At 60.9% G+C, this 25094-nt stretch overlaps 5 protein-coding genes across 7 annotated transcripts; 4 read left to right on the top strand and 1 right to left on the bottom strand.

The window, feature by feature from the left end:
* The first annotated feature begins 211 nt into the window (after window positions 1–211).
* On the top strand, window positions 212–4770 carry COASY (Coenzyme A synthase). Its single transcript, XM_084300990.1, has 9 exons — window positions 212–803; window positions 1205–1419; window positions 1501–1632; window positions 2093–2282; window positions 2576–2640; window positions 3128–3212; window positions 3603–3700; window positions 3777–3923; window positions 4352–4770. The coding sequence occupies exons 1-9, from the start codon at window positions 215–217 to the stop codon at window positions 4421–4423; spliced, it is 1593 nt and encodes a 530-aa protein (XP_084157116.1). The 5' UTR covers window positions 212–214; the 3' UTR covers window positions 4424–4770.
* A 126-nt stretch (window positions 4771–4896) lies between these two features.
* On the top strand, window positions 4897–6683 carry LOC311218336 (coenzyme Q-binding protein COQ10 homolog B, mitochondrial-like; the record flags this gene model as incomplete). The annotated part of the gene is made up of 5 exons (XM_084300991.1): window positions 4897–5369; window positions 5475–5585; window positions 5675–5864; window positions 6195–6296; window positions 6399–6683. 5 exons carry the CDS (start codon window positions 4897–4899, stop codon window positions 6558–6560), a joined length of 1038 nt encoding a protein of 345 aa, XP_084157117.1. The 3' UTR covers window positions 6561–6683.
* Window positions 6684–7564: 881 nt separating this feature from the next.
* MLX (MAX dimerization protein MLX) lies at window positions 7565–12122 on the top strand. Its single transcript, XM_084301283.1, has 8 exons — window positions 7565–7633; window positions 8173–8209; window positions 8347–8436; window positions 8856–8962; window positions 9259–9358; window positions 9588–9687; window positions 9986–10187; window positions 10560–12122. Exons 1-8 carry the CDS (start codon window positions 7589–7591, stop codon window positions 10614–10616), a joined length of 738 nt encoding a protein of 245 aa, XP_084157409.1. The 5' UTR covers window positions 7565–7588; the 3' UTR covers window positions 10617–12122.
* On the bottom strand, window positions 12115–14837 carry PSMC3IP (PSMC3 interacting protein). Of its 3 annotated transcripts, none has more exons than XM_084301284.1 (9): window positions 14783–14837; window positions 14604–14707; window positions 14437–14526; window positions 14238–14349; window positions 13991–14136; window positions 13480–13533; window positions 12947–13006; window positions 12803–12863; window positions 12115–12610 (listed from the first exon to the last, which is right to left on the bottom strand). In XM_084301284.1, the coding sequence occupies exons 1-8, from the start codon at window positions 14814–14816 to the stop codon at window positions 12804–12806; spliced, it is 660 nt and encodes a 219-aa protein (XP_084157410.1). In that variant the 5' UTR covers window positions 14817–14837; the 3' UTR covers window positions 12115–12610; window position 12803. The 3 variants fall into 3 exon arrangements, 2 of the variants coding, with proteins under 2 accessions (XP_084157410.1, XP_084157411.1); XM_084301285.1 differs by having other exon boundaries at window positions 12115–12578; XR_014619107.1 differs by having other exon boundaries at window positions 12118–12324; window positions 12463–12863.
* Window positions 14838–17002: 2165 nt separating this feature from the next.
* On the top strand, window positions 17003–24460 carry CWC25 (CWC25 spliceosome associated protein homolog; the record flags this gene model as incomplete). Its single annotated transcript, XM_084301094.1, has 12 exons — window positions 17003–17058; window positions 17439–17475; window positions 18970–19035; window positions 19374–19546; window positions 19810–20046; window positions 20674–20743; window positions 21094–21215; window positions 21457–21526; window positions 21996–22186; window positions 22756–22836; window positions 23428–23589; window positions 23828–24460. The coding sequence occupies 12 exons, from the start codon at window positions 17003–17005 to the stop codon at window positions 23940–23942; spliced, it is 1380 nt and encodes a 459-aa protein (XP_084157220.1). The 3' UTR covers window positions 23943–24460.
* Window positions 24461–25094: the final 634 nt, after the last annotated feature.

Below are 25094 nucleotides of genomic sequence, written 5' to 3'. Positions count from 1 at the left end.
AGCCTTTAACGGGAGGCACCGAGCTTTTAACGGGAGGCACCGAGCCTTCAGCGAGCAGCCCCGGGGCTCCCTCCGGTTGCCCGCACCCCTCGCGTCCCCTCCGGCGCCCCGAAACCCCCCCGGGGGCGGCGATGCCGACCTCGCTCCGCTACCGGGGCGGCGCCGGGGCGGTCCGGTGACGCGTTCCGGGCGGGCTCCGTCTTCCGGCGGGGCCATGGCGCCGTTCCCGTCGGGGCTGCTGGTGCTGACGGCCCCGTTGGGCTCGGTACCGGGCCGGGCGGCGGCTGCGCTGGCGGCGGCGGCGGGGCTGGTGGCGGGGCCGCTCTACGTGCACCTGCAGCCGGGGCTGCTCCTGGGGGGCTCCGCACCGCTCCCCGCAGCCCCTCCGCCGGCTCCGGTTCTTCTCCGGGCTTTGGCCGCCCTCTACTCGGCGGCGGCGGCGCACCGGGGGCTGGACGTGCGCGTCCTGCTGGGTCACGGGCACCGGCTGGCGGAGCCGCCCCGCGTCCTGCTGGCCGACGGGGGGGGCGGCGACGAGGACCCGGTGAGCTTCGGGCTCCGGCAGCTGGCGGCCGCCGCTTACGGTTGCCCCCCCGGCTTGCCCACCCTGCTGCTGGGCGGCCCCGACGGTCCCCGGGTTGCCCCCGAGGGCACCGAGGGGGAGCTGCCCGCTTACCCCGACGTGGTGGTGGGGGGCACCTTCGACCGGCTGCACGGTGCCCACCGCCTGCTGCTCAGCGCCTGCTGCCTCCTGGCCCGGAGGAGGCTCCTGGTCGGGGTGGCGGACGGGGAGCTGCTCCGCCGTGAGTGCTGCGGGGGTGGCACCGGGCTGCTGGGGATTGGGGGGGACGGCCCCGGGGGTAGGGGAGGTGGGAGAGGGTCGTGGAGGAGGTCTGGGGGTGGTGGGGAGAGGGGCTGCGGAGTTTGCCCTGGGAAGCCTGGAGGGGCTTGGGGGGAGGCTGGTGGGAAGGGGGTCGAGGGGTCTGCACCCCAGTGTCCCTGCACCCCAGTGCCACCACGGGTAGGGTGACAGCAGGAGCCCCACCGGGATTTGGGGTGACAGCAGGAGACCCACCAGGAGCAGGGCTTTGGAGAAGGCAGGCCCCCAAAACCCCAGGACCGGTTCCTCTCCCTCTCTCCCTTCCCATTTTCCATCCCGTTGCGGCTCCACGCTCAGCCCCCGCGCCCTCCCCGTGCCCCGCAGACAAGGTGCTGAAGGAGCTGATCGAGCCCTACGAGCTGCGGGCCGCCAAGCTGCGCGAGTTCCTGGCGGACGTGCAGCCCCGGGTGCTGTATGACATCGTGCCCCTGGGCGACCCCTACGGCCCCGCCGTCACCGACCCCGAGCTGCGCTGCATCGTGGTCAGCGAGGAGACGCGCAAGGGAGGGGAGGCCGTGAACAAGAAGAGACTCGAGAACGTAATTTTGGGGAGGGGGCTGAGACCTCCCGGCCCCGCCGCCGGGGCTGCCGGCGGCTCAGTGGGCTCCTTGTCCCGGCAGGGGCTCGCTGCGCTGGAGCTCTTTGAGATTCAGCTGATCAAAGACCCTGAGCACGGCCGGAACGAGGAGGAGAAGATCAGCTCCTCCAGCCTGCGGCAGAGGCTGCTCGGGACGCTGCTGCGGCCCCCGCGGGTGAGGGGGGGACGCTCGGAGGGGTTGTGATGGTGCCGGGGGTCTGTGGGACTCAAGAGTGGGCTGGACCCCGCTGCTGGCTTTGGGAAATGCCCCTAAAGATGCCCCTGGTGCTCCTGTCCTGAACTCCCGGAGCAGGTCTGGGTGAAATATGGGGCAGAAAGCAGGCAATGGTCGGGGTTTTGGGGTCCCAAATGGGGTCACCAGTTTGGGTGAGTTGCGGGGTGAAAGCTCGATGCCCTCGTGAAGTCGGGGAGCCGCAGGGATGGCAGCCTGGGGTGCTGGAGCCAGCCCGTCCCCTGCCACAGAGGGGACATTTGGGGGTCTGCCTGCCTGCCTTCGGCACATCCCAGCCCCATGGAAGGACAAGTCCCCACTCTGCAGGGCCGGGAGCTGCCACGACGCCCGCGGGACCCTTGTGTGCCACCCCCCAGCCTGACGGCAGCCCCCGTCCCCGCAGGAAGCCCCCACTTTGCCGCCTCGCCCCTACGTGATCGGCCTGACCGGAGGCACCGGGAGCGGCAAAACCTCCATCGCCAGGCTCCTGGGGCAGCTCGGAGCCTTCCTCATCGACGCCGACAAGCTGGGCCACGCCGTCTACCTCCCCGGGGGCCCTGCCTACGAGCGGGTGCTGGCGGCGTTTGGGGCAGGTAGGGGTCCCTGGGGACGGCTGGGTGGTCCCAAAGGGGCAAAGTTTTTCCCCAAATCCTCCGTGCCCCGTGGCGGAGCTGCTTTCAAGGGGCTGGTTCGAGGGTCTGGGCTGAGCTGCTGCGTGTCCGACCTTTTCTGGAGTATGATAAGGAGATCCCGGGTCCAATCCCGCACTGTGGGGCCCTTTGGGGTCCTGTGCTGAAGTCCTGCTCTGCCCCGTGGGCCTCATCTTACCACGGGGGCGTCAGTGGGGTTCATCCCGTCCCAAACACCTTCCCCTCCTGCCTTGCAGAGATCCTGAGCGAAGACGGGACGATTAACAGGAAGGTCCTCGGGGCCAAAGTGTTTGGAAACCAGGTAAAAGCGGCACGGGGAGTGTCAATATTTAATCTCCCGAGCCAAGAGCTGTCTCTGCGTCTGTGCCGGGGGCTTTTTGCTTCGCAGCCCTTTGAGCTCCTGGCCCTATTCCTGGCAGCGTGCTGGCGGGCAGTGCCGCACGGCGAGGGCAGGACACGGGGATCACTTCTCCGTCACCGCGTCAGTGGCCGTGCAGGACATGCCCCCGGCACCCTTGGCAGCTGCTGCTGCTGCTTCCCAAGCCCTGCTCCCCTCTGTCCTTCACCCAGTGCCGAGCTGAAGCCCCGCCGTGCACGTCACCCGTGCCCTCTGGCCGTCAGGGGACTTGGACGCGTGGCAAGTGGGGCTCGGTGACCCCGCAGCTGCACGGGATCCCCCGCTCGCTGGCGCTGCCGCAGCCCAGGCTCCTCCTGAGGGTCCCTCGGGGGCTGGCAGGTCCCTCGTTGGCCCCCCAGGAGCTCTGAACCCCGCTGTGCTTCCCTTCCAGGAGCGGCTGAAGAGCCTCACGGACATCGTGTGGCCTGAGATCGCCCGGCTGGTCAGGAAGGAGATCGGGGAAGCCGATGCTCAAGGTAACCGGGGCGTGCGAACGGGGCGTTCGCTCCTGTGCTGTGCTCCAAGTCCCCCCTCCCCAGGGATTCTGCTGCTCTGGGCAGCACCGCGAGGATTTCCCGTGCTCAGCCCCTGCTGTTTTGGTTGGGGATTTTCACTGCTGCTGCTGTGCTTCCTGCTCCGAAACAGCCCGAATTTGTTTGTGGTGGAACCTCCGGGAGCAAAACCTTCCCGGCTCCGGGGGGGCTTGACAGGCGTTTGGCTGCAGGCATCGGCTTGGGGTGTTCAGGGGGCACCTAAACCCCCTGATACGGGGCATTTGGGCAAACACAGCCCCCAAAAGCAGCCCGAGGAGCGCTCGTGGTGCCTCTGCCCGGCCGGGAACGACGAGCGATGGCCTCGCTCTGCAGGAAAAGCCGTGTGCGTGCTGGACGCTGCCGTGCTGCTGGAGGCCGGCTGGCAGGAGATGGTGCACGAGGTGTGGACGGCCGTCATCCCCGAGGAGGAGGTGGGTGCTGCCCTTCTGCTGATCCCCTCTGCCCCCTCCCCGAGCCCCTGAGTGTCCCCCCCTGCGCTCCCCCCAGGCTGTGAAGCGCATCATGGACAGGGACGGGCTGAGCCAGGAGGCTGCTCGCAGCCGGCTGCGGAGCCAGATGAGCGACAGCCAGCGCGTGGAGCAGTCGCAGGTGGTGCTGTGCACGCTGTGGGAGCCCGAAGTCACCCGCAAGCAGGTGAGCTGCCGGCCACCGAGCCGGGCTTTGCATTGGGGTGGCGAGGGGGGGACCCCAGACTGGGATGGGGATGGAGGGCTGCGTGCTGGGGCTCACCGCGAGGCTGCCGTGGTGTGGGACGAGGGATGAGTTCACACAATCCCAGAATTATCAAGGTTGGAGGACACCTCCAGGATCCCCCAGTCCAAATTTTTAACCTAACACCCCTGCACTAACCCACATCACCGAGCTCTGCATCTGAACGTCCTTTAAAGCCCTGCAGGGCTGGGGTCTGCAGCACCTCCCCGGGCAGCCCATCCCAATCCTCTCAACCCTTTCGGTAAAGTCCTTCCTCACGTTCAGGGTTGGGAATGGAGCAGGGAAGGGGCAGAAGGTTTGGGAGCCCTTCTCGTGGGGTTCCTCCCCCCCTGACGGCCGTTCCCTGGCAGGTGGAGAAGGCCTGGGAGCTCCTGCAGCAGCGCCTGAGCCACGCACCCGCAGCCGGATCGCCGTCCCGCTAACGGCCCCGCGGGACACCGAGCATCGAGCAGCTCCGGGACGTGGGGCGAGGGCACCGTCCGTGAAACGGGTGCGGAGGGGCTGGGGCTGACCCCCCCCCTGCTGCGTCCTCACCCCGCAGAGGGGCCGGGAGCCCCCTGCCCTGCTGAAGCCGCCGGACACCGTGACCCCAGGAGTGGGAATGAGCTGGAATGGCTGCGGCAGTGCCTTGGGTCAAAAGGGCTGAGCCCCCCCCCGCTGCACGTCCTGAGAGCGGGGGGCACCGCCTGAAGCCCCCCCCCAAACCCCCAGGGCTGGGGACAGGCCCTGGGCACTGTGAGCCCGTCCCGCTGTGCCAGTTAAAGAGCAGTTTTCCTCGGCAGTGTCTGTGGGGTGTTTTTGTCCCCTTTTTCAGCCGTTCCCCCCCGGGGCTGCCCCCACCACCGCCACCCCGGGGGCTTCTTCCCCGCTCGGAGGGGGGCTGCAACCCACCGGGATGTCCCCCGGTGCCACCGGACAGTGTCCCCCCCGGTGCCACCAGCCCACAGCCGGGGCTGCTCGGGGCTCTGCCCTGCTCCCGGTGCCGGTCCCGGTGCCTTCATCCTGGGGCTCCCCCCCCTCTCCGTTCCCGTTACACCGGGGGTGGCTCCACCGGGAGCGGTTTGGGAGCCCCGGAGGGTCCCGGTGCTGGTCCCGGTCCCAGTCCCGGTGCCGGTCCCGGTCCCGGTGCTGGCCACAGTGTCAGTCCCGGTGCTGGTCCCGGTGCCAGTCCTGGTGCCGGTCCCGGTCCGAGTACGGGGGGGGGGGGGGGCGGGGCTCCCGGTCCCGCCCCCGGCGCTCCCCCGTGATATCAGCGGGCACCCGGGGCCGTTCCGCCCCGGTACCGGCACAGGGCACGGGGCCACGCAGAGCAGAGCAGAGCCGAGCCATGGCCGGGTGCGGGCGGACGCTGCTCGGGGCTGCTGCCCGGTGAGACACCGGCACCGGGACCCCAGGACACCGGGACCGGGGTCGGTGCAGAGCACCGAGGGGGCAGCAGCTCCGGTTTTCTGACCCCCTTTTTATCCTCTCCAGGTGCCCCGCTGCCCACCGCTCCCCGTGCCCGCAGCCGGTGCAGCCAGCGCGGCCGTTCCTCAGCCTGGTGGGCTCCGGTGCCACCGGGTACCGGGAGCAGCGCGTCCTGGGGTGAGTTCGGCACCGGAGGGGGGGCGCACCTGGTTACCGGGCGGGTTCGAGGTGCTGGTGCTGAGCTGTATTTTTGCCTCCCCCAACAGATATTCGGCGCAGCAGATGTATGAGCTGGTGGCCAACGTCGGGGACTACCGGCTCTTCGTGCCGTGGTGCCGCCGCTCGGCCGTGCTGTCCCGCCGTGGCCACGTGCTGCGGGCCGAGCTCGAGGTCGGCTTCCCCCCCCTCCAGGAGCGGTACCTCTCCGAGGTGTCCCTGGGGCCACGGCAGATCCGGGTAAGCCGTGGTGTCCCCCCCTGCTTGGGTTTGGGGTTTGCGTCCGGGTATTGGGGCTCAGCAGATCCGTATGGGGGGGAAAAGCTGGGGGCAGGGGGCACCGGGGGCGAGGGGCTGCGATGCACCCCAGATCCGGAGACCCCAAACTGCTCCTGTGGAAGGAAAGCTGCCCCCAGCAACGCTGCCCCTGCCCTAAAACCGCTCCAGCAGCCCCGTGTCCTGGCCACAGGTCCCCTGTTTGGCACTTGGGGATGGGGCCGTTTCTGCCGCTCTGCTCGGTGCTGGGTGCGCGGTGCCTGGACCCCCAGCAGCTTTTTTGCCCTCCCGCAGGCGGTGAGCAGCGACTGCCGGCTCTTCAGGCACCTGGAGACGCTGTGGCGCTTCGGGCCAGGGCTGCCGGGACGGACGGACAGCTGCTCGCTGGATTTCTCGGTGAGTGCACGGTGCTGGGGACCGGGACAGGCTTTGGGGAGGGGGCTGCCGGCCCCGCTGCATCCCCCTGAGCCTCCCCAGCACCTCTCCGCCTCCTGCCAGGTCTCCTTCGAGTTCCGCTCGGCGCTGCACTCCCGGCTGGCCGGGCTCTTCCTGGACGAGGTGGCCAAGCAGATGGTGGCCGCCTTCGAGGGCCGGGCGCGGGAGCTCTTCGGGCCGCAGGCTGCCGCCCGCCCCGCACAGCGAGCAGCGCGCCGGGCCTGAGCTCGGCCAGACCCTGCCCCCAGCCCCGCTGAGGGCCTCCCCCTATTTTATTTATGGCTATTTAACCACCCCGGAGATAATTTATTGTTTTTTGTAAGCCCCGCTCCTGTTGAACGCTGTCGATACCAGGACCAAGCTCTGTTTGTGGTGCTTGGGCAATAAAACGTGGGGCACGGACTGGCTTGGGACTGTTCTTTCTCCTCGTGTCCCCCATCCCTGTGCTGCCCCTTGTCCCCTTGCTGTCCCCATCCCTGTCCCCATGCTGCACCCCATCCCTGTCCCATCTCTGTCCCCATGCTACCCCTGTCCCTGTCTCATCTCCATCCCCTTGCTGTCCCCATCCCGTCCCTATCCCCTTCCTGTCCCCATCCTGCCCCCCATGCCTGTACTGTTCCTGTCCCCATCCCCTTGCTGTCCCTGTCCCCGTACTGCACCCCATCCTTGTCCCATCTCTGTCCCCGTGCTACCCCTGCCCCCATCCCATCCCCACCCCCTTAATGTCCCCATCCCGTCCCCATGCTGTCCCTGTTCCTGTCCCATCTCTGTGCTGTCCCCATCCCATCCACATCCCTGTCCCTGTCCCCATCCCCTTGCTGCCCCTGTCCCCGTGCTGTCCCCATCCCATCCCCATCCCTGTCCCCATCCCATCCCCATCCCTGTGCTGTCCCCTGTCCCTGTCCCGTTCCTGTCCCTGTCCCATCCCCATCCCATTCCCGTCCCCTTGGTGCCCCCGTCCCCGCCCCGCCCCCGCCGCCCCCCCCCGACCGTTCCCGGGGTCAGGGCCGAGGGAAGGCCGCGGCCGACGGCCTCTGCCCCGGGCCCGGCGCCCCCTGCGTCACAGTGACGTCAGCGCCGTTACGCAAGCACCGGGCAGCGACCCGGCCCCGCCCCCTTCCCCCGGCCCCGCCCCCTTCTCCCGGCCCCGCCCCCTCCCGCCCCCGGTCCCGTCCGGGCGCCCCCTGGCGGCTCCTCGGGACTGCATTTCCCATCAGCCCCCGCGGCGGGCACGTGACCGGGGCGGGCGGAAGATGGCGGAGCCGCCCGGGGCCGCGGCCGAGGACTCGTGGGGCAAGGTGAGAACGGGAGGAGGGGGGGGGGGCACCGGGAACCGGGCACGGGCATCCCGGGGAGGGGCTGCGGGGGGGTGAAGGTCAAGGTGAGGGGCGGAGGGCAAAGGTCCAGGGGGCCCGGTTGGGTCCGGTTGAGCCCGGTAGGGCCCGGTTCGGCCCGGTTGGGTCTGGTCGAGGGGGCCCGGTTGGGCCCGGTTGAGCCTGGTTGGGTCCCGGTTGGTCCCCGTTGAGCCCGGTTCGTCCCGGTTGGGTCCCGGTTAAGTCCTGGTTGAGCCCAGTTGGGTCCCATTTGGTCCCGGTTCATCCCGGTTGGGTCCCGGTTGGGCCCCGTTCGGCTCGGTTGGTCCCCGTTGAGCCCTTTTCGTCCCGGTTGGGTCTCGTTTGGGCCCGGCTGAGCCCGGTTGGGGTCCGGTTGGGTCCCTGTTAGGTCCCGGTTGGGTCCTGGTTGAGCCCGGTTGGGTCCCGGTTCGGCCCGGTTGGGCCCGGTCGGGTCCCGTTGTGCCCGCTTGCGCTGACCGCCGCCTTCTCCCCGCCGCCCCAAGGTGGACGCCGCCTACGGTGACAACGGCCTGGACTCGGGTAGGTGCCGTCGGGGCTCGGGGCTGTGGCCGGACCCGGCCCGGGGCTCCCCGGGACTCGGGGGAACGGCGGCAGGGAGAGGGGGGGGGGGCCCGTGGCTGCCCCTCGCCCCTCACCGGCCGCCCGCCCGCCCGCAGCGCTGCTCGGGGACTGCGCCCGCAAGGGGAGCGTCGTGTCCCGCGCCAACAGCATCGGCTCCACCAGCGCCTCGTCCGTCCCCAACACGGGTGGGTTTTGGGGGCAGGCCCCCGGTCATTGCCTCTTCTGATCCCTACAGTTGGGTTTTGGGGTCCATCTCCCGGTCATTGTCTCCTCCGTTCCCATCACGGGTGGGTTTTGGGGTCTGTCTCCCAGTTCTTGCCTCCTCTGTCCCCCACATGGGTGGGTCTCGGGGGCTGTCTCCCAGTTATTCCCTCCTCCGTCCCTATCACAGGTGGGTTTTGGGGTCTGTCCCCGGGTCATTCCTTTCATCCCCCTGCCCGCTGCCTGGCCCCATGTGGAGAGAGCCAGGGGTGCCCTAGGGTTGTCCCCAAGTTGCCCCGGGGGTGTCCCCAAACTGTCCTGGGGGACGTGGCAGAGCTGCGGGAGGAAGGGGCCCAGCTTGAGCCCCCCCCTCACGTGCTCACATTTTTTTGTCGCCCCGCAGACGATGAGGACAGCGACTACCACCAGGAGCCCTACAAGGAGTCCTACAAGGACCAGCGCAGGCGGGCGCACACGCAGGCGGAGCAGAAGAGGCGAGATGCCATCAAGGTAACCCCGAGGCCATGGGAACGTGGTGGCTCACCGCTTCCTGGGGCCCTGTGGCGCTCAGAACCCTGCTTTTTGTGCCCTTTTCCCTTTTTTTTTTTTTGCTGCTGTGTTTACTCCCCTGAGCCCTATGTGTGCCGGGAGCCGCCTTGGCTCCATCTGGCTGCATGGTGGGAGCTGGGGTTTGGCCCCGTGTGAAACCACAGCAGATCTGGACACCCCAAACCCTGCGTGTGAGCCCTGGGTGGCGTGAGGTGTGTGACCCCACGCCCCAAACGCGGGGCTCTGCTTCCCCACAGAAAGGCTACGACGACTTGCAGGCCATCGTCCCCACCTGCCAGCAGCAGGACTTCTCCATTGGCTCCCAGAAGCTGAGCAAGGCCATCGTCCTCCAGAAAAGTGAGTCCTGAGGGGGGAGGGAGAGTAAAAAGGTGCTCCCAAACCCCAAAACACCCTGCAACAGCTCAGGGGGGGGGATCTTGTGGTCAGGGGAGGCCGGGTGCTGACCCACGGGAGAGTTGGGGCCACCAGGAGCTGGTGGTGCCCAGGTTCGGGTCTGCTGCTGCCCTGGGGGGTCTCGGGGGGCCGTGCGTGCCCCCAACACCTCGCGTTGTATTTTCTTGCTTAGCCATCGACTACATCCAGTTCCTGCACAAGGAAAAGAAGAAGCAAGAAGAGGAAGTTTCTATCCTCAGGAAAGAGGTGATGGCCCTGAAGATCATGAAAGTGTAAGCAAAGCTGCGCGCTCGCCGCCCTCTCCTTCCTGCTGCTTTTCTCCCCCGTCCTTGCGAGGCTCCTGTGGTGCTCCCAGCACTCCCCAGGCAGCCCAGCACCCGGGGTACCAATCCTGCACCTCCCCGCTGGCATCCCTCCTCGTTAGGGGCTCGTTAGCTCGGCTCTGGCTCAGGCCAGCTGGTGGAGTTGAACGTGAGGTGGATCTGAGTCTGAAAATGGATCTGCTCCCGGTGGCCGGGAGGCTGCAGCTGCCCGGAGTTTATTCACCCGCGGGCTCCTGGCTGGTTGCAGGAACTACGAGCAGATCGTGAAAGCTCACCAGGACAACCCGAACGAGGGGAAGGACCAGATCTCCGACCAGATGAAGTTCAACGTTTTCCAAGGCGTCATGGATTCCCTCTTCCAGTCCTTCAACGCCTCCATCTCAGTCACCAGCTTCCAGGAGCTCTCGGCCTGCGTCTTCAGCTGGATCGAGGAGCACTGCAAGCCCCAGGTGAGCACGGGCACCGGGCGAGCCAGGAGGGGCTTCTCCAGTCCTAACGGTTCTGTGACTGTAAGATCCCACCTCCAGCTGCCGGGCTGGAAGCCGGCCCCTTAAAACAGTTCAGGAGGGGTCCTGCCCCTTCCCACCACGTCCTTAAGACACCCAAAAGTTTGCGGGGAGTTAAGAAGCCGTTGAGGGGGGTGAGGCACGCAGGCAGAGCAGGTCCTCGTTGTGCCGAGGCCCTGCAGCTCAGGACCACGGAGGGGTGATCGCTTCCATGCACCGTGTGTGCCCCCTGATGGGGATTTTAGCAGGAGCAGCTCGCTGGGGAAGGGCTGCTCCTCCCCTGCAACAACTGACCTGGTCTCCTCTCTGCCCCAGACGCTCCGGGACATCGTCATCGGGGTCCTGCACCAACTGAAGAGCCAGCTGTACTGAGCCTTCCCTCACCAGCAGCTCCAGGGCTGCCGCCTCCTCGGTCCCTGCCGGAGCTGGGCTCCTCCTGCCCAGGTGCCGGGTGAGGGAGAGGCCGGGCCGTGTCCCTCGGGGCTGTTCCTGAAGCTTCTCCATTTATTTATTGTGACTGCAAAACCGAAACGAGGCTGTGCGCGCATCTCTGCTCCACAGGTACCGGCACAGCTGACGTTACCAAGTACTTCTAGGGACTTAGCAAAGGGAAAAAGGAAAAAAAAGTGTTTTGAATTTGTCTTGGCAGCCAGCAGAGAGTCCTTAGCTCAGGCAGGCACGTGGTGGTTGGGTTTGCCTGTGCCACTGACTCTCCACAGCCACAGCCGGGCTGGCAGAACAGCTCTGCTCCGTAACAGGCTGGGCTAAAAACCCTTCTGCCCCTGGGAAATGAAAAAAGCAGGCATGCTAAAAGCTGTTGTGACACAAATTAGGAGGGTTCCACAGCTTCGGGCTCTCCATACCTCCCTCCGAAGCAGCTCTTAGGAGGGCAAGAGGCTGTCCTGGGCTTGCGGAGATGCTTTGGGGAGCTGCAGGAAGGATCAGCCCCTCACTGCCAGGGCTGTGCTCGCGGGGAGCAGCCGGGGGAGCCTCGCTGTCCTGACCTCTCTTTGTAGCAGTAAAAGCCCAGAAGGGAGCGAACTTTCTTTGCAGTCTTCTCCTGCTTGTGCTCGTTGAGATGTGCCTGGCTTCATCGCGCTTCAGGTCGTGACGTGGCCGTGCTGACCAGGGAAGTAGTGCAGTAGCCGCAGCCCCGCGCTGCCGGGAGCTCTCACTGCTCCTCCTTAGAACCATAGGATTTTTTTTTTATACGTATATACGCATAACCAGCCTTGATTTTATTTTATAAATCACTGAAATCATTGTGAAGCCCTCTCGGTGTCAGCTTTGCAGACAGATCCTTGCTGGGACAGTGACCGTGCTGCACGCTGCAGCCCCACAGAGCGGGTGGAGCAGTGCAGGAGCCGTTTGCTGCTCTCAGGGGTTTTTGGACCCCCTCCACAGCAGCAACGCCTGCAGCAGGGTCTGGTCTCACTCATCACCTTCTTGCTACCCCTCCAGCAGCTATTTTAGGGTGTTTTTCCCCCATAATGCTGTTTCCCAGCTCCACGTTGTTGGTCGGGATGCTGCAGCTTGAGCTTGTTTAAGCTGCTGCTCCTGACTCGAGAGGAACCCTTCTGGGGATTAATTTTTATACGAGATTCTTCCCCAGCCCCCTTTTTTTGGGTGTTCTTTTCAATACAAAGCAGTGGAAGCCCCCGAGGAGCTGAGCCTAGGGGCGATGCCTGGAGTTGGTAGCGCAGGGGCAGCCGTGTCCCTGGAGGGGTTGCTTGGTGAGGAAGGAAAACGCTGCCAGGGGCTGAGAGCCTCTGCCAGAAGCAGCCCCCCACCTCGCGAGGAGGACGGGGGTTTTTTACAGACCTGCCGTTATTTTTCTATGACGAGAAGTAAGGAAATAAATTGTGCTGAATGTTTTAATGACATCTCTGCTTTGAGTTCTTGTGACTGGACTCCCGGAGCCTTTCCCTGAAGCAGGTAAGAGCTGGACACGCAGTTTCTGGCTCAGCTTTCAGGGCAGCAGCACCCTCCTGGCTCTCGTCTTCCCCCCCAGGCAGGGGAGCTGCACCCAAGGGTGGCCCTGCAGCACTCTGAACACAGAAGACACCACACCAAAGCACGTCTGGAACAAAAGCACAGTGTTTAATGAATCCTAGTCTGTGTACAGCTCCGTGCACCCCCTGGGAAGCCGCCCCCTGCCTTTCAGTTTGCTGAACTCCTGCTGGGGCTCTGCAGCCCCCACCAAACCCAGTTCGTTCACCTGTACCAGGCACTCGCTTCCTCTTCTTGCTACACCACCAGAGCCTCCAAACCAGGGCAGTTACAGCTTCCTGGCCACAGCCCGGTGAAGACACCGGCCCTCAACAGGACACTGGGCTGAAGGTAAGGAAAAAAAAATGGCATTCCCTCTGCAAGGGAGAAAGGGAAAGGGCTCAGTGCTGAGTTAATCGTTCCAACCACCCTTCCAGGGGCAAAGCACTTAAAACAAACACATACAAAAGATGCAGGACAAGCCCCCCCCCCAAAAAAAACAGCCCAAAAACAGCAGCTGAGTTTCAGCAGCACGTTCTGTTCCCTGAAGTGAAGGCCTCCCTCAGCACCTCACACGGCTGCGGGCAGGGTGACGTTGTGGTCCTCGTCCGTCTCGATGCCAACCTCCTCCTGTGCAGGGACAAAGGGGGCTCGGGGCAGGATGGGAGCTGCTGACACAGCCCTCCCGGGGCAGACCGGGCGCTGGGACTTACAAAGAACTGCTTCTTGCTTTTGGGGTACCCCTCCAGGATGGCATCGAGCAGCTCGGTCGCCTGGCAGGACACAGAGAGCCCTGGGGTCAGGCTGGGGGCTGACTCCCAGCCTCTGCTGCAGCTGCCTGGGACTGGCCCGCAGGGGGTGTCAGAGCCAGCACAGCTCAGGGAAAGGTGGAAACTGCTCTTTCTGATTCAAGGAGCATTCCTTTTGTTTCCACAAGAAAAAACAATATTCAAAGATGTTTCTTACTCGGGTATTTCAGTGACACGGCCTTTCCCAGAGGCTTTGATGCACGTTAGTCCTTACCAAGCCCAGGCGGTGCTCAGCAGTGAGCACAGAGCGCCTTTAATAGTCACAGTGTTTGCCTGAAGTCCCCCCAGTCTGTGTCACAGCTCACAGAACGCTTGCCAAGCAATTCTGCCGACTGTGCCTGTCCCCTACAGGCACCAGTGTCACCGTGGGACTGTCACTGCCACTGTTCCCCCCACCAGAGCTGCCCACCCACCCTGTGTTCACTGCAGAGCCTTACCATCCGCTTCCTCTTCCTCCACTCCTTACAGTACAGCCTCTGCTCACTGCACACCTGCCAAGAGCAAGGCAAAGTGAGAACAACCCAGCCAGGAGCCGCCCTGCAGAGCCTCTGTAAGCCCAAAGCTGGGAAAGGTCTGGTTCCAAGGACGTTGTACATCTGGGCTATGGCCAGAGGGGTTTCGGGCAGCAGGAGCAACTCCAAGCCCTTACAGGGACATGAACTGCGCTCAGGAGAGGGACAGGTTGAATTGATAAAGTGCCCAGTGACTGCCTGAAGCGAAGGCTTGCAAGGAAAAAGCAGCTCAGGCTATTTCAAGATACATCTAAGGGACACATTTCCAAGATGCGTGCGCAGAGCTCACACAGGAGCAGCTTGGGCCCAACACCAACCTCTGGCATCCTGGGGCAAGCCAGACCGGGAGCAGGGTAACCCAGCCAAGGGTTTGGTACGTCTGGCCCCAACCTGGGCCCTGCTGCGTGCCCCCTGCTCAGCCCCAGCCCCTCTTCACCTTCTCTTTTTCCTCCGGCGTGACGTGGTTGGTGGCAGACTTGATCCTCTCCAGCTTGTCCGCGTAACCGGCGCAGTCCTTCCTCAGCTCCTCCACCTCCCGGGCCATCTCGGGCGTCGTCATGGAGCCGCTCAGCTCCCTCAGCTCTGCAAGGCAACGCCGATCACCGGCAGGACCAGCAGCCGGCTCCCGGCCAGCCAGCCCCGCAGCCCACGGCCGGCACCGGGGCCGTACCGGGAGCCCTCACCCGCTTCCATCTGCCGGCAGCCCTGCTGCAGAGCCTGCAGCTGAGCCGACAGCGCCACGATCTCCCCGTCCAGCCCTCGCAGCTCCGCATCGCTGGCGGCCGGGAGCTGCTCCTGGAAGAGGGGAGGGAAGCAGCAGGCGCTCAGCGGGGCTGGAGGGGGGGGGGGCTGGGGCAGGACTGGGGCCGGCCCGGAGCTCACCTGGTCGGCGAAATAAACCTTCTGCTTGCCGTACACCTTCTCGCGGATGCGGCCCTGCTGGGCCAGCTGCTCCAGCGCCTTCACCACAGCCTGAGGGAGGCGGGCGGTCAGCAAGGCCCCGCTCCCCGCCCCGCTAGGCCCAGCCAGGCCCGGCCCGGCCCGCTCACCGCCTTGCCCAGCCCGTGCTCCCGCTGCAGGTTCCCGAAAACGTCCTGGGCGCTGTAGGGGCGGTTCTGCTCCCGCAGGTACCGCAGCAGGACGGCGGCGGCTCCTGGGGGACAGCGGCGCGGTCACCGCGGGCGGCCCCAGCCCCGCCGGGAGCCCCCCCGGCCCCGCCGGCCCTCACCGCCCGCGGCGGGGCCCTCCCGCCCCTTGCTCATCCTCCTCCTCCTCCTCCTCCTCCGCCGCCCGCCGACCAAATGACGCGCTTCCGGCGCGGCGAACGAACCACCCCCGACGATTGCAGCCAATCGGAGCGGGAGGGAGGAAGAGGGAAGGGCGGTGATTGGATGAGGGACGCGAAGCCACGCCCAGAAATGGGAGGGGCGGGGGGTGCGCGGGTTGTTTGAGAGCAGGGTCCGGGTCACGTGGTGTGTGTGTATGGGGGGGGGGGGGGGGGGGCGTCGAGGCTCCCGAGGGAGCTCAGGTCTACCCAAAGGATTCCATTGGGAGCAGATGGGGGAAAGTGTCCAGGGCCCTGGTTAGGGTTAGGGTCATTAGGGTTAGGGTTAGCTCTGCCATTAGGGTTAGGGTTTGGGTTAGGGTTAGCTCTGCCATTCGGTTAGGGTTCAGGTTAGGGTTCAGGTTAGGGTTAGCGTCGTTAGGGTCAGGGTCATTAGGGTTAGGGTCATTAAGGTTAGGGTTAAGGTTAGGGTTAGGGTCATTAGGCTTAGAGTTGGGGTCATTAGGGTTAGTGTTAAGGTTAGGGTTTGAGTTAGGGTTAGAGTTAGGGTTAAGGTTAGGGTCAGGGTTAAGGTCATTAGGGTTGGGGTAAGGTTAGGGTTCGGGTTAGAGTTAGAATTAGGGTTAAGGTTAGAGTTAGTGTCAGTAGGATTAGGGTTAGGGTCATTAGGGTTATAGTTAGGGTTCGCTTTAGGGTTTGGGTCTTTAGGGTCATGAGGTTTAGGGTTTGGGTTAGGGTTTTGCTTAGGGTTCGGGTTAGGGTCATTACAGTTACGATTAGGGTCAGGTTTAGGGTTATTGTTCCGGTTAGGGTTGTTTGGAAAGGGAGGAGGCGCAGAGCCTTGTGTCCTGTGGGGTTGCGTAAAGGCCCCCGGGGCCGTCCCGGTGTACCCAAGGCTCCCGTTGGGATCTCCCCGCTCTGGCCCCAGCGCCGCTCCCGCTGCTCCCCGGGGTCCCCCTCAGCGGCGCGGCGGAAGTGACGTCATCAAACGGCGCCACGGCCCGGGGCCTAGCGACGGCGGCGGCGGCGACCGCGACCGGGGGCACCGGGGGGGGGAGGCGGAACCCCGGACCCCAGCCCCGGGCCCCGGTACCGGCAGCCGCCCCCCGCCTGCCCCGGGAGCCGCGGTCGGGTGGGATCCGGCCGGTACCGGGGGCCTGGAGCGGGGCTGGGGGGGGCCTGGCCGTTAACGGGCGGCGGGGAGAGGTGGGCCCGGCACCGGGTGCATGGGCCTGTGGGGTGGGGGCGGGCACAGCTTGGTATCCGCACCTACAGCTCGTTATCCCCACTTATAATTCATTATTCCTTTGCTTCATTACCTTAATTACACGTCCCGGCGCTCCCTGGCTGTGGCGCGTTACCTCTGGGGTGAATTATTTTACCCCGCAGCCTTTGATGTCTGCCTGGTGCTAAATAAAACGTTTGTGCTCGTCCTCACAGGGCCCGGCCCGGCCCGGCTGGAAGGTGGCAGCGAGGCTCCGGGTGTCGGCGTTTCCCTTCCCTGCAGCCTCCAGCCCGTCAGTGAGGAAGGCAGCGAGGCCGCGGGCAGCACCACAGCTGCTCCCTGCGGGGTTTAGGTGAGGCCCTGAGCACACAGGGGCACGGCCGAGCACCTTCGGAGGCCTCCTGAGGTGGGTGTTTCTGAGCATTCTGTTTTCCTACTCCATCACGAGTTGCTGTAAGGGAAAGCAAAGTGGGAAGTGGTTGGCGTGTCCCCCAGGGGCCTGTGAGCAGGTGTGGTGCGAGGCCTGGGGCTGGTGAGGCTGGGAGGAGGCCAAGGAGAGGGAATTTCTGCGGGAGCTGTGCCGCAGGTGCTGTGAACACAAGGCCTGGAATGCGGCAGGTGCTGCCCAGGTGGGGGTATAGCTCAGGGGTAGAGCATTTGACTGCAGATCAAGAGGTCCCCGGTTCAAATCCGGGTGCCCCCTCCCCTTTTCCTCCACTTTTTGCCCCCAAAAGGTCCATCTGGGGCTTCTCAGTTGACTGCTTTCCCCTGAACTCTCTGCAGGGAACATCCTCTGGCAGACGTGGTGGTAGCCAGGCAGCAAGAAGAAGATTGACAGGAGAAGAGGACTGGCACCGTGGAGGTTGTGAGCAGAGAGGTATTTCCTTCAGTGTTTTTTGTGCTGGGAGTAATTTGTTGGTGTGCTGGAGTTGTTTGAAATGAGCGGAAAACTTCCAGCCGTGGAGGAGGCTGCCACAGGGGGTATAGCTCAGTGGTAGAGCATTTGACTGCAGATCAAGAGGTCCCTGGTTCAACTCCAGGTGCCCCCTCTTTTAAATGGCTTTTTCAACCAGCTTTTGGCCCAGGAAAGCTCAGGGCTTCTGCTCTGAGTTGCCCTGTGCTGTTTTTGTCTAAATTTGCAATTTTCTATAGTAACACTTTGCAGAAATTACATCCATTGCCCTGTCCAAGCTGCTGTTGGGGTGATGAATCTTAACCCATGGTCAGACACTGGCTGTGTATAAATGTTTTTAAAACCACCTGGTGCAGGTGTCACTCCAGGGGGTATAGCTCAGTGGCAGAGCATTTGACTGCAGATCAAGAGGTCCCTGGTTCAACTCCAGGTGCCCCCTCTTTTTATTGTGCTTTTTTCAGGAAAAAGGACGAGGCGTTTGCCTCATTTTTAGATCCTGTGAGCTACTGTTTGGCCAAAGGGCTGGTCTCTGAACCAAACCCATGACAGAGCATTAATCTAAAAACTCAGCCAAATTTGTATGCGTGTCAGTGACTAAGCAAAGGCACGATGCTGCCTTCTGGGCTGTAGGAGTCGTTTTGATCAGCCAAGAGATTGCAGTGGTTCTACGCTTTGTCTCCTGTATTGATTCTCTGAATATACTTTGGCATGTGCATTTCAATGCAAAGGAGTCTGTCAAATAATAAAAAAAAAAAAAACAAACAACTGAGCTCTCTGTGATTGTTGCTGTTGTTGTTTTTTTTTTTCCCTGCACCTTTCTGGTTGCTAACCCAAGGGGGTATAGCTCAGTGGTAGAGCATTTGACTGCAGATCAAGAGGTCCCTGGTTCAACTCCAGGTGCCCCCTCTTTACCTCCTTTTCCATCCTTTCTTCTTTACAGACAGAATAGGGAGAGACCTTCTTATTCCCCAGAGGTTTTAGAGGTCACTTCACGTTCTTTTGCCAATCTGTCATGGTTTCAGCTGGGAGAGAACTAATTTTATTAGTTAAGGCTTGTATGATGCTGTGGTTTGGATTTTTGATGAAAACAGTAGTGATAATGTTTTAGTTGCTGCAAAGCAGTGCTTACCCAGAACCGAGGACTCTTCTTCTCCTGCTGCCCTGCTGGGAGAAGGCTGGGAATGCACAAGCCAGGAGGGGAGCAGAGATCAAGACGGCTGCCCCACACTGGCCAACGAAATGCTCCGTACCATCTGATGCCGTGCAATAAAAGCTGGGGTAAAGGAGGGAGGTGGCAACATCGGGAGCTTCTTGGGCAGCCAAATGCCGTCTTGTTTGATGAGCCGTGGAAGTGATGAGCCACTGGAAGTGGCTGAACACCTGCCAGCTGATGGGAAAGGGTGAATTCATTCCTCGTTTTGCTTTGTTTGTGGGCACAGCTTGTGCTGTACCTAATAAACCATTGTATTTATTACAACCCCTGACTTCTCGCATTGTTCCCTGTCGGGTTCTCCTCCCCGTCCCACCGGGGCAGAGCGAGCTGGAAGCAGCCGCGTGGTTCCCAGCCCCCTGCCAGCTTTACACCACAACAGCAGCCCACACCTTCCTATTCCTCCTGGCTTTTTGCTTTACACACAAGCGCCTGAGGCGATGCAGTAACCGAGATAAACACCGAGCACCACGGCTTGGAGGAAGCCGGGATTAACGCAGCCGGGCGCTGGCTCCCGCCCCCGGGGGGACTCGAACCCGGGACCTTCGGCCCCGCGGGCAGCCGCGCTCCCCCCTGCGCCACGCCCCAGCCGCCGCGGGCGCGCGTGGCTCCGGGGCAGGGCGCCGGGCTGGGAGCTGGGAGGACCGGGGTTCGAATCCCACCGCGGGCAGAACCGGCCCCGGGAGGGTTCCTAAGGCCGGGCCCTCCTCTTCCGTTTCCTTCCGCCATCAGCGGCGCGGCGGAAGTGACGTCGTCAACCGGCGCCACGCCCCGGTGACGAGAGGCGGCCGGAGCCCAGCGGGGAGGGGAGCGCGGAGCGAGCGGCGCCATGGGGGGGGGGCGACCTGGTGAGGGGGGGTCCGGCCGGGGCGGGGGAGGCCTCGGGTACCGGTACCGGGCCTCGGGTACCGACACCGGGCCTCGAGGGATCCCGACAGGGCCTCGGGGGGGCTGGGAAGGGCCCTCGGGGTGCGGGCTCCGGGCCCGTGGGCTCCTGGAGCAGGCCCCGGGCCTCCGGTACCGGCCCCGGGCCTCGGGGTGCGGGCCTCGGGCCCCGAGGGATCGGGACAGGGCGTCGGGGTGCGGGTTTAGGGCCCCGTCCCGCTCGGGGGGATCCCGAGGCCGTTCCCCGGCCCCTTATCGGGGTGCTGAGTCAAGGCCCTGCTGTGGTTGTCGCCCCCCGCAGAACCTGAAGAAGAGCTGGCACCCGCAGACCCTGCGCAATGTGGAGAAGGTGTGGAAGGCCGAGCAGAAGCATGAGGCCGAGCGGAAAAAGATCGAGGAGCTGCAGCGGGAGCTGCAGGAGGAGCGGGCCCGCGAGGAGATGCAGCGCTACGCCGAGGACATGGGCACCGTCAGGTGAGGAGCGGCCGCGGAGCCCACAACACGGCACCCACAGCCTGCTGGGGACCGGTGCTGCCTGGTGGGGTGCTCCGTGCCCTGCTGGTGCCCCTGAGGGATGTATTTTCTGCACTGTTTTTAACGTGTGCGATGCAGAAAGTCTTCTGTTCGCCTTCTTAAGCTAGTGCTTTAAGTTTTACCTTTTAGTTTTACCTTTAGAAGGGAAAAGTTTTACTGTTAGAGCTCTGTAATAGAGAATAAGACGCTCTTGTTTGCAACAGGAAAAGAGAAGAGAAGCTGGAGTGGATGTACCAGGGTCCTGGGGGCATGGTCAACAGAGAGGAGTACCTGATGGGTCGCCCCGTGGACAAATACGTCTTTGAGAAGACAGAAGACAAGGATGCGGGCTGTTCCAACGAGACCGGGCTTCTCCCAGGCTCCATTTTTGCCAAGTCTGGTGCCAATTCTGTTCTAGACATGGCAAACAAAATCCGTGAGGATCCGCTCTTCATGATCAGGTACCAAACATGGGGGTGAAAGCAGCAGTAGATCAGACAAAACGTTCGTGACAGTAACTTGATAAAAACTATCTTAGTTTTTTACGTATAGAGTGCTGTTAAGTTTGTTCCTCAAAGTTTTATCTGTTTGTTTGTGAGCTGTAGGTTGTAGGTGCCAGTCCTGGCTGCAGAGAGTTCACCAGCCACTTACATGACTAGCAGGCTTTTGGTTGTGTGTTCTAGGCACAGCAACAAGTCAAATAATGTGTTTGAGTCAGTTTGCTGCTTTTTGGTAGTTTTTCTAACTTGAATTCAACAAAGATTGTCATACTTTCTTGATTCATCTCTGCAAACTTATGTCACCCTCATATGTGTGTGTGAATTGATCCGGTTTGCTCTGAGAGTTCAGCCATTTAACAGCATTGTAGCCCAGTGGATGGTAACAGAACGATTTTTGTTTACCCTTCTAGTTGTGCTCTCGTGGAAAAGAAAAGGACAGACTTCATCTTAGTTGGGCCTGTTTTGCTGAATGTACCAAATTTGCCTGTTTTTCTGCTTTATGTGTTTTTAGAGGTTGTGCTTGGGATCTTAAAATATACTTTGAGTTGCTTGCAAATACTAGTTTAATTTTCTTTTATTCTGCTTTAGAAAGAGAGAGGAGGAGAAGAAGAGAGAAGTTCTGAATAATCCTGTGAAAATGAAGAAAATCAAAGAACTGGTAGGTTTATCTCCGTACTCCTCCACAGACTCAAAGCGCTGAACCGAGGACAGGTTCATAGGTCAAATTAATATTTAGGAGAAGGAGCTGAGTTCCATTTCCTGACTCATAGGAAAACAGAATAAATTCAGCTTTGTCTGTTCCCCGTATAATAGGACAAGGTTCCTTATCAGTCTGTCAGCAACAATTAATTTCTCGTCCTTTTGGATTCAGTGGTATTTTTTTCTTCCTGCTCCTAGGCTGTGCTTTTTTAGCTAGTGATTTACTTACTTTGCCCTTGCCTTGTGATGCTGACTGCACGAGTGCAGGGACAGTAATTATTGCTAATGAGATAGTGTTTTGCTTTATAGCTGCAAAACAGCTTGGATAAAAAAAAGAAGAAGAAAGAGAAGAAGAAGAAGCACAAGAAACATCGACATCGCAGTTCTAGCAGTGAAAGTGCCAGCAGTGATGATGAGCGAAGCAAAGCTAGGTATGTTTTTGAGGTGTTGTAATAAAAATACCTCATGTCCTGTTTCAGTTGGCTGTTTTTCTTGTCTTTCTAATCCTCTGCAAGCCTTACCTTTCTAATTAATGCTCTTAATTTGCCTAACCATTTCTCTATTGTTACTTCATTGTTTTTGCATTAAGTTATTTTTGTGACATTTTAAAGTAAAAAATATTATGTTATTGAGCTCATCTGCATCAAAACTACTGCTCTGTTTTCTCGTTAGGTCTCAGAAGAAGATGAACAGTTCCTCCTGGAAACCTGCTCCTACCAAAGTCCCAGGATATGGCTTACAGGTAAGGACCCATGTTTCACACAGCTTTCAGCAGCAAATTCCTGGGTTAGGGAAGAGCAAGAGTTGAGGCAGCTTGTTGCAAGAGGCTGCTCCACTAAGTAGAAGGGGATTATGATTTAAGAAAGTTCAATTTGGAGCCATCCAAGCCTTGAAACCGAAGCTGTTCAGATGCTGGTAGGACATTTATTCTCTCTGAACTCAGGTTAGGATTTATTTAGTTTCTCTTACCAGGGTCACACGTCTGTTTAAATGCTGTGCTTAATTGTCAGAACAATTTCAGTATGATACACCGTAAGTTAAACTGTCTTAAAGGTGAAACCTTTAATAAGAACCTAGGAAATGAGATAAATAAACACAAACAAAAATGTTTTGTGTGGTTCCTGCCTTTAGTCTAAACTGAGGTCTCCTCTGTAGCCTCGCTGTGATGCTCTCAGGGGACATCTGTCCTGAAGGTCACTTTTGCATTCCAGGTAAGGGACTCTGATCTGAGCCACAAGTCTTGGAGTTCCCCAGCTGCCAGCCAGGAGAGGGCCCCCCACAAGCACCGGGATCGCTCCAGGTCCAGGAGCCAGTCCCGCTCGCCGCAGAGACGTGGGAGCAAGAAGAGCACAGAACAGTCGGGGTGCAGGGGATCGAGGTCTCCGTCCAGGCACAGCAAACAGTGAGTGGAGCTGACACGGGGAAACATAAACCAGGGGCTGCTGGTGGGGGCGGTTCTCAGGAATCAAAAGCTCTGTTACTCAGTCTCCTCCTGCCACCGTGGTCAGTTCTGGGTGTAAAGGCAGGAGCTGCACAGCTGTACGAGTGCAGAAACACACAGGTTAGCAGCTGGAGGGGCCCTGTTGTCTGCAACGTGCTGCTCGTTTGCGACAGCCTCCTCCTGGGTGCACACATCAGGCATTGCTTATGACTGTACTTAATTTGGGCCCCTAATTTCCTTTAGAAGGTACTTGTAATTGCTGAATTACCCCTACTAAACGCTGATAAAAATCAGATACCAAGTGCTCGTTGCTTGCTAATGAAATAATTAAATCAGATTAAAAATATGACTCAGTACACGATTAGTTTCCATTAACATTTGCTTACAAAGCAGCCAGGTAACGGTCCTGTAGTTCCAGGAGAGATTTTAGTTTCAGAATGTGTACAAAAAATCCAGGTAACGTTTAGAGGTGTAATAACGTATGTTTTGTTCGTCTGTCCTAAAAAGAGGTAATTTTGTGTTACAAACAGCAATCGAGAGGAGAAAGGAAGAGCCAGAAGCCCTTCCCCTAAAAAGAGCTACCGACGACAGCACGTTCCAGGGTACACGAGGTAAGCAAAACGTTGTCCCTGTGCTTTTGGGGGGAAGTTGCCCCAAAGACTGTGAAACAATTGGGTGTAATTTGTGAATCAAATTTGCTCTGTTGTCGAAAATAGATTGTATCAGATGTCGGGAAAGTCAGACAGAGATTGACGAAGTGCTCAGCTCAGTGCTCTGGAGCTTGGTTGTTCGTTAACTCCTTGGACAGCTTCCCAAACCGATTCACGGGGCTGCTGGCTCGCCATATGTCTCGCATCACTTTGCGAGGCAGTAATGCGAAGAAAGGCTTTGTCCTACGGGCTGTTAATTAGAGGCATTCTGGTTTACTGTCATCAGGAAAAGGTGACCTTGACAGCATCACCTTACCAGTCAATTAAAAATGAGAAGGCTGAAAGGAAGAGGAAAACAGCCTTTCCTGGGGGCATGGTAGAGCAGAATGTTTAGACTTGAACTTATAAGCTTTGCTGATTGGGTACCAAAGGAAAAGCCATGTTAAACACCCCCAATTTTGAGGGGCATAACTCATAAAGAATGTAAAAGGAAGAGAGGGTTGTGGCCTAGCAGAGTTTTATTTACAGTAGTGGTGTTTTCTACACATCTAGAAAGATCTCTCCGGAGGAACTGGAGCGTAAACGCCAGGAAATGATGGAAAATGCCAAGTGGCGGGAAGAAGAGAGAGCAAACAACCTCAGGAAACACCGAAAGGAGGAGGAGCTGGAACGAGAGCTGGAGAAGCTGGACTCCCGGGATGGAAAGTTCTTGCAGTGAGTGTCTTTATTATCTGTGTTTTCATTCCGGGGAAATACAGGCCACATCTTCTCAGGAGTGGGTGGTGGAACCAGCATTTGAGATGCTCAGATTATGGTGTAGATCTGTCTGTACTTCTTTGAGCCGTAAAACTAGGGACATCTAGTTCTTCCAAATTCTGTTAATTAATCTCAAAAATATTGTAAACTTCTGTGGTAACCTGTCTAATTTTTTGATTCATTATTCTTTCTGCAGTCGCTTAAAACTAGAGAGCGCGTCTACTTCCACTCTAGAGGACCGAGTAAAGCGCAACATCCACTCCCTTCAGAGAACTCCCGCGGCCTTGGAAAAAAACTTTATGCAGAGATGAAACTTGTTCTCCCCCTGCTCCTGTGCAGGAGCTAAGCGGACACGTATCCCCAAAGGTGAGAGGCCTCCAGCCCAGGCTCACTGCTCTCTCCAGGACCAGTTTCCACCTCCCAAAGAGGTGCTGGATTTCTGTGCTGCGGGGTGCTCCGGACTTCTGGCGCTGCGCCTCCCTGGGTGATGCCCTCACCCTCGCCAACACACCGTAGCTGGAGGAGCTGCATGCCTTCACGTTCCCTAGCCTAGTGCCCGAGCTCTCCCTGTTCTCTCCACCTCGCGTGGTTCCGTTTTTTGTATGTCCTTAGCGCCGGGCTCTGCGGGGCGGTAGCTGCTGCGTCAGGCTCCTGCGGGCTCCTTTGGCTGAGCGAAGCCGTGCTTCTGGCAGCCCTCACGGCCCGCCCCGACCCCCTGCGGGCCCGGTGCGTGGCACAGCCCCGGCCCGGGGGGGGGGTCGTTCCCGGTGGGGGCAGCTCCGGAGGGGAGGGCGAGGAGCGGAGCTGTGACCACACAGGATACGGGTGCGGGGTCGGTGCGCGGCAGCAGAGGGCTGTGCTTGCAATAGAGCCGTTCCTACCGAGCCGTCCGTCCCGGAGCCGTCCTTTCCGAGCCGTTCGTGCCGCCCGTGACCCTTCCCGTGCCGCTGGGGGGGCGCCGGGGCCGTGGAGCCGCACCGGGGGCTCCTTCTAGTAGTGGCACGTGACGTCAGCAGCGGCCCATTCATAATTCCAGCCGCCTCGCTGCTCATTGGTCCATCCCCGCGAGGGGGCGTGGCCCGGGCGGGGACGTCCCGCAAGCAGGGCGAGACCACCTTGGGGCGGGGAGGGAGGGGGGGGGCGGATTTTATCTGCCCGTTCTTTTCTCAGCGGCCGCTCCTCGCCGAGCCGCCCGCCGCAGCCCAACCCCGTTTCTTTTCGCTCCGCTCCGCTCGCACCGGGGCTAACCGGTGACCGGCTCCGTTTCGCCGCCCGTTCAGCACCCCCGTTATTTATCCCCCCCCTCCGCTCCGCCATATGGTCCCTCCCAGCCCCGCCCCCTCCCTCCGCCATCTTGGCGCCCCCTCAGCGCGGCGCCGCCGGGGCTCGGCCGGGCGCGGCGGAACGAACCACTGCGGGGGCAGGCGGGGGGGGGGGGGGAGCTGAAAAAGAGACAGGGAGGC

This window comes from Netta rufina (genome assembly GCF_964035555.1).
Source record: "Netta rufina genome assembly, chromosome: 24".
In the NCBI taxonomy this organism is placed as follows: Eukaryota; Metazoa; Chordata; class Aves; order Anseriformes; family Anatidae; genus Netta; species Netta rufina.
The sequence above is the reverse complement of the archived record's forward strand: the minus strand, read 5'-3'. Positions and strand labels throughout refer to the sequence as shown.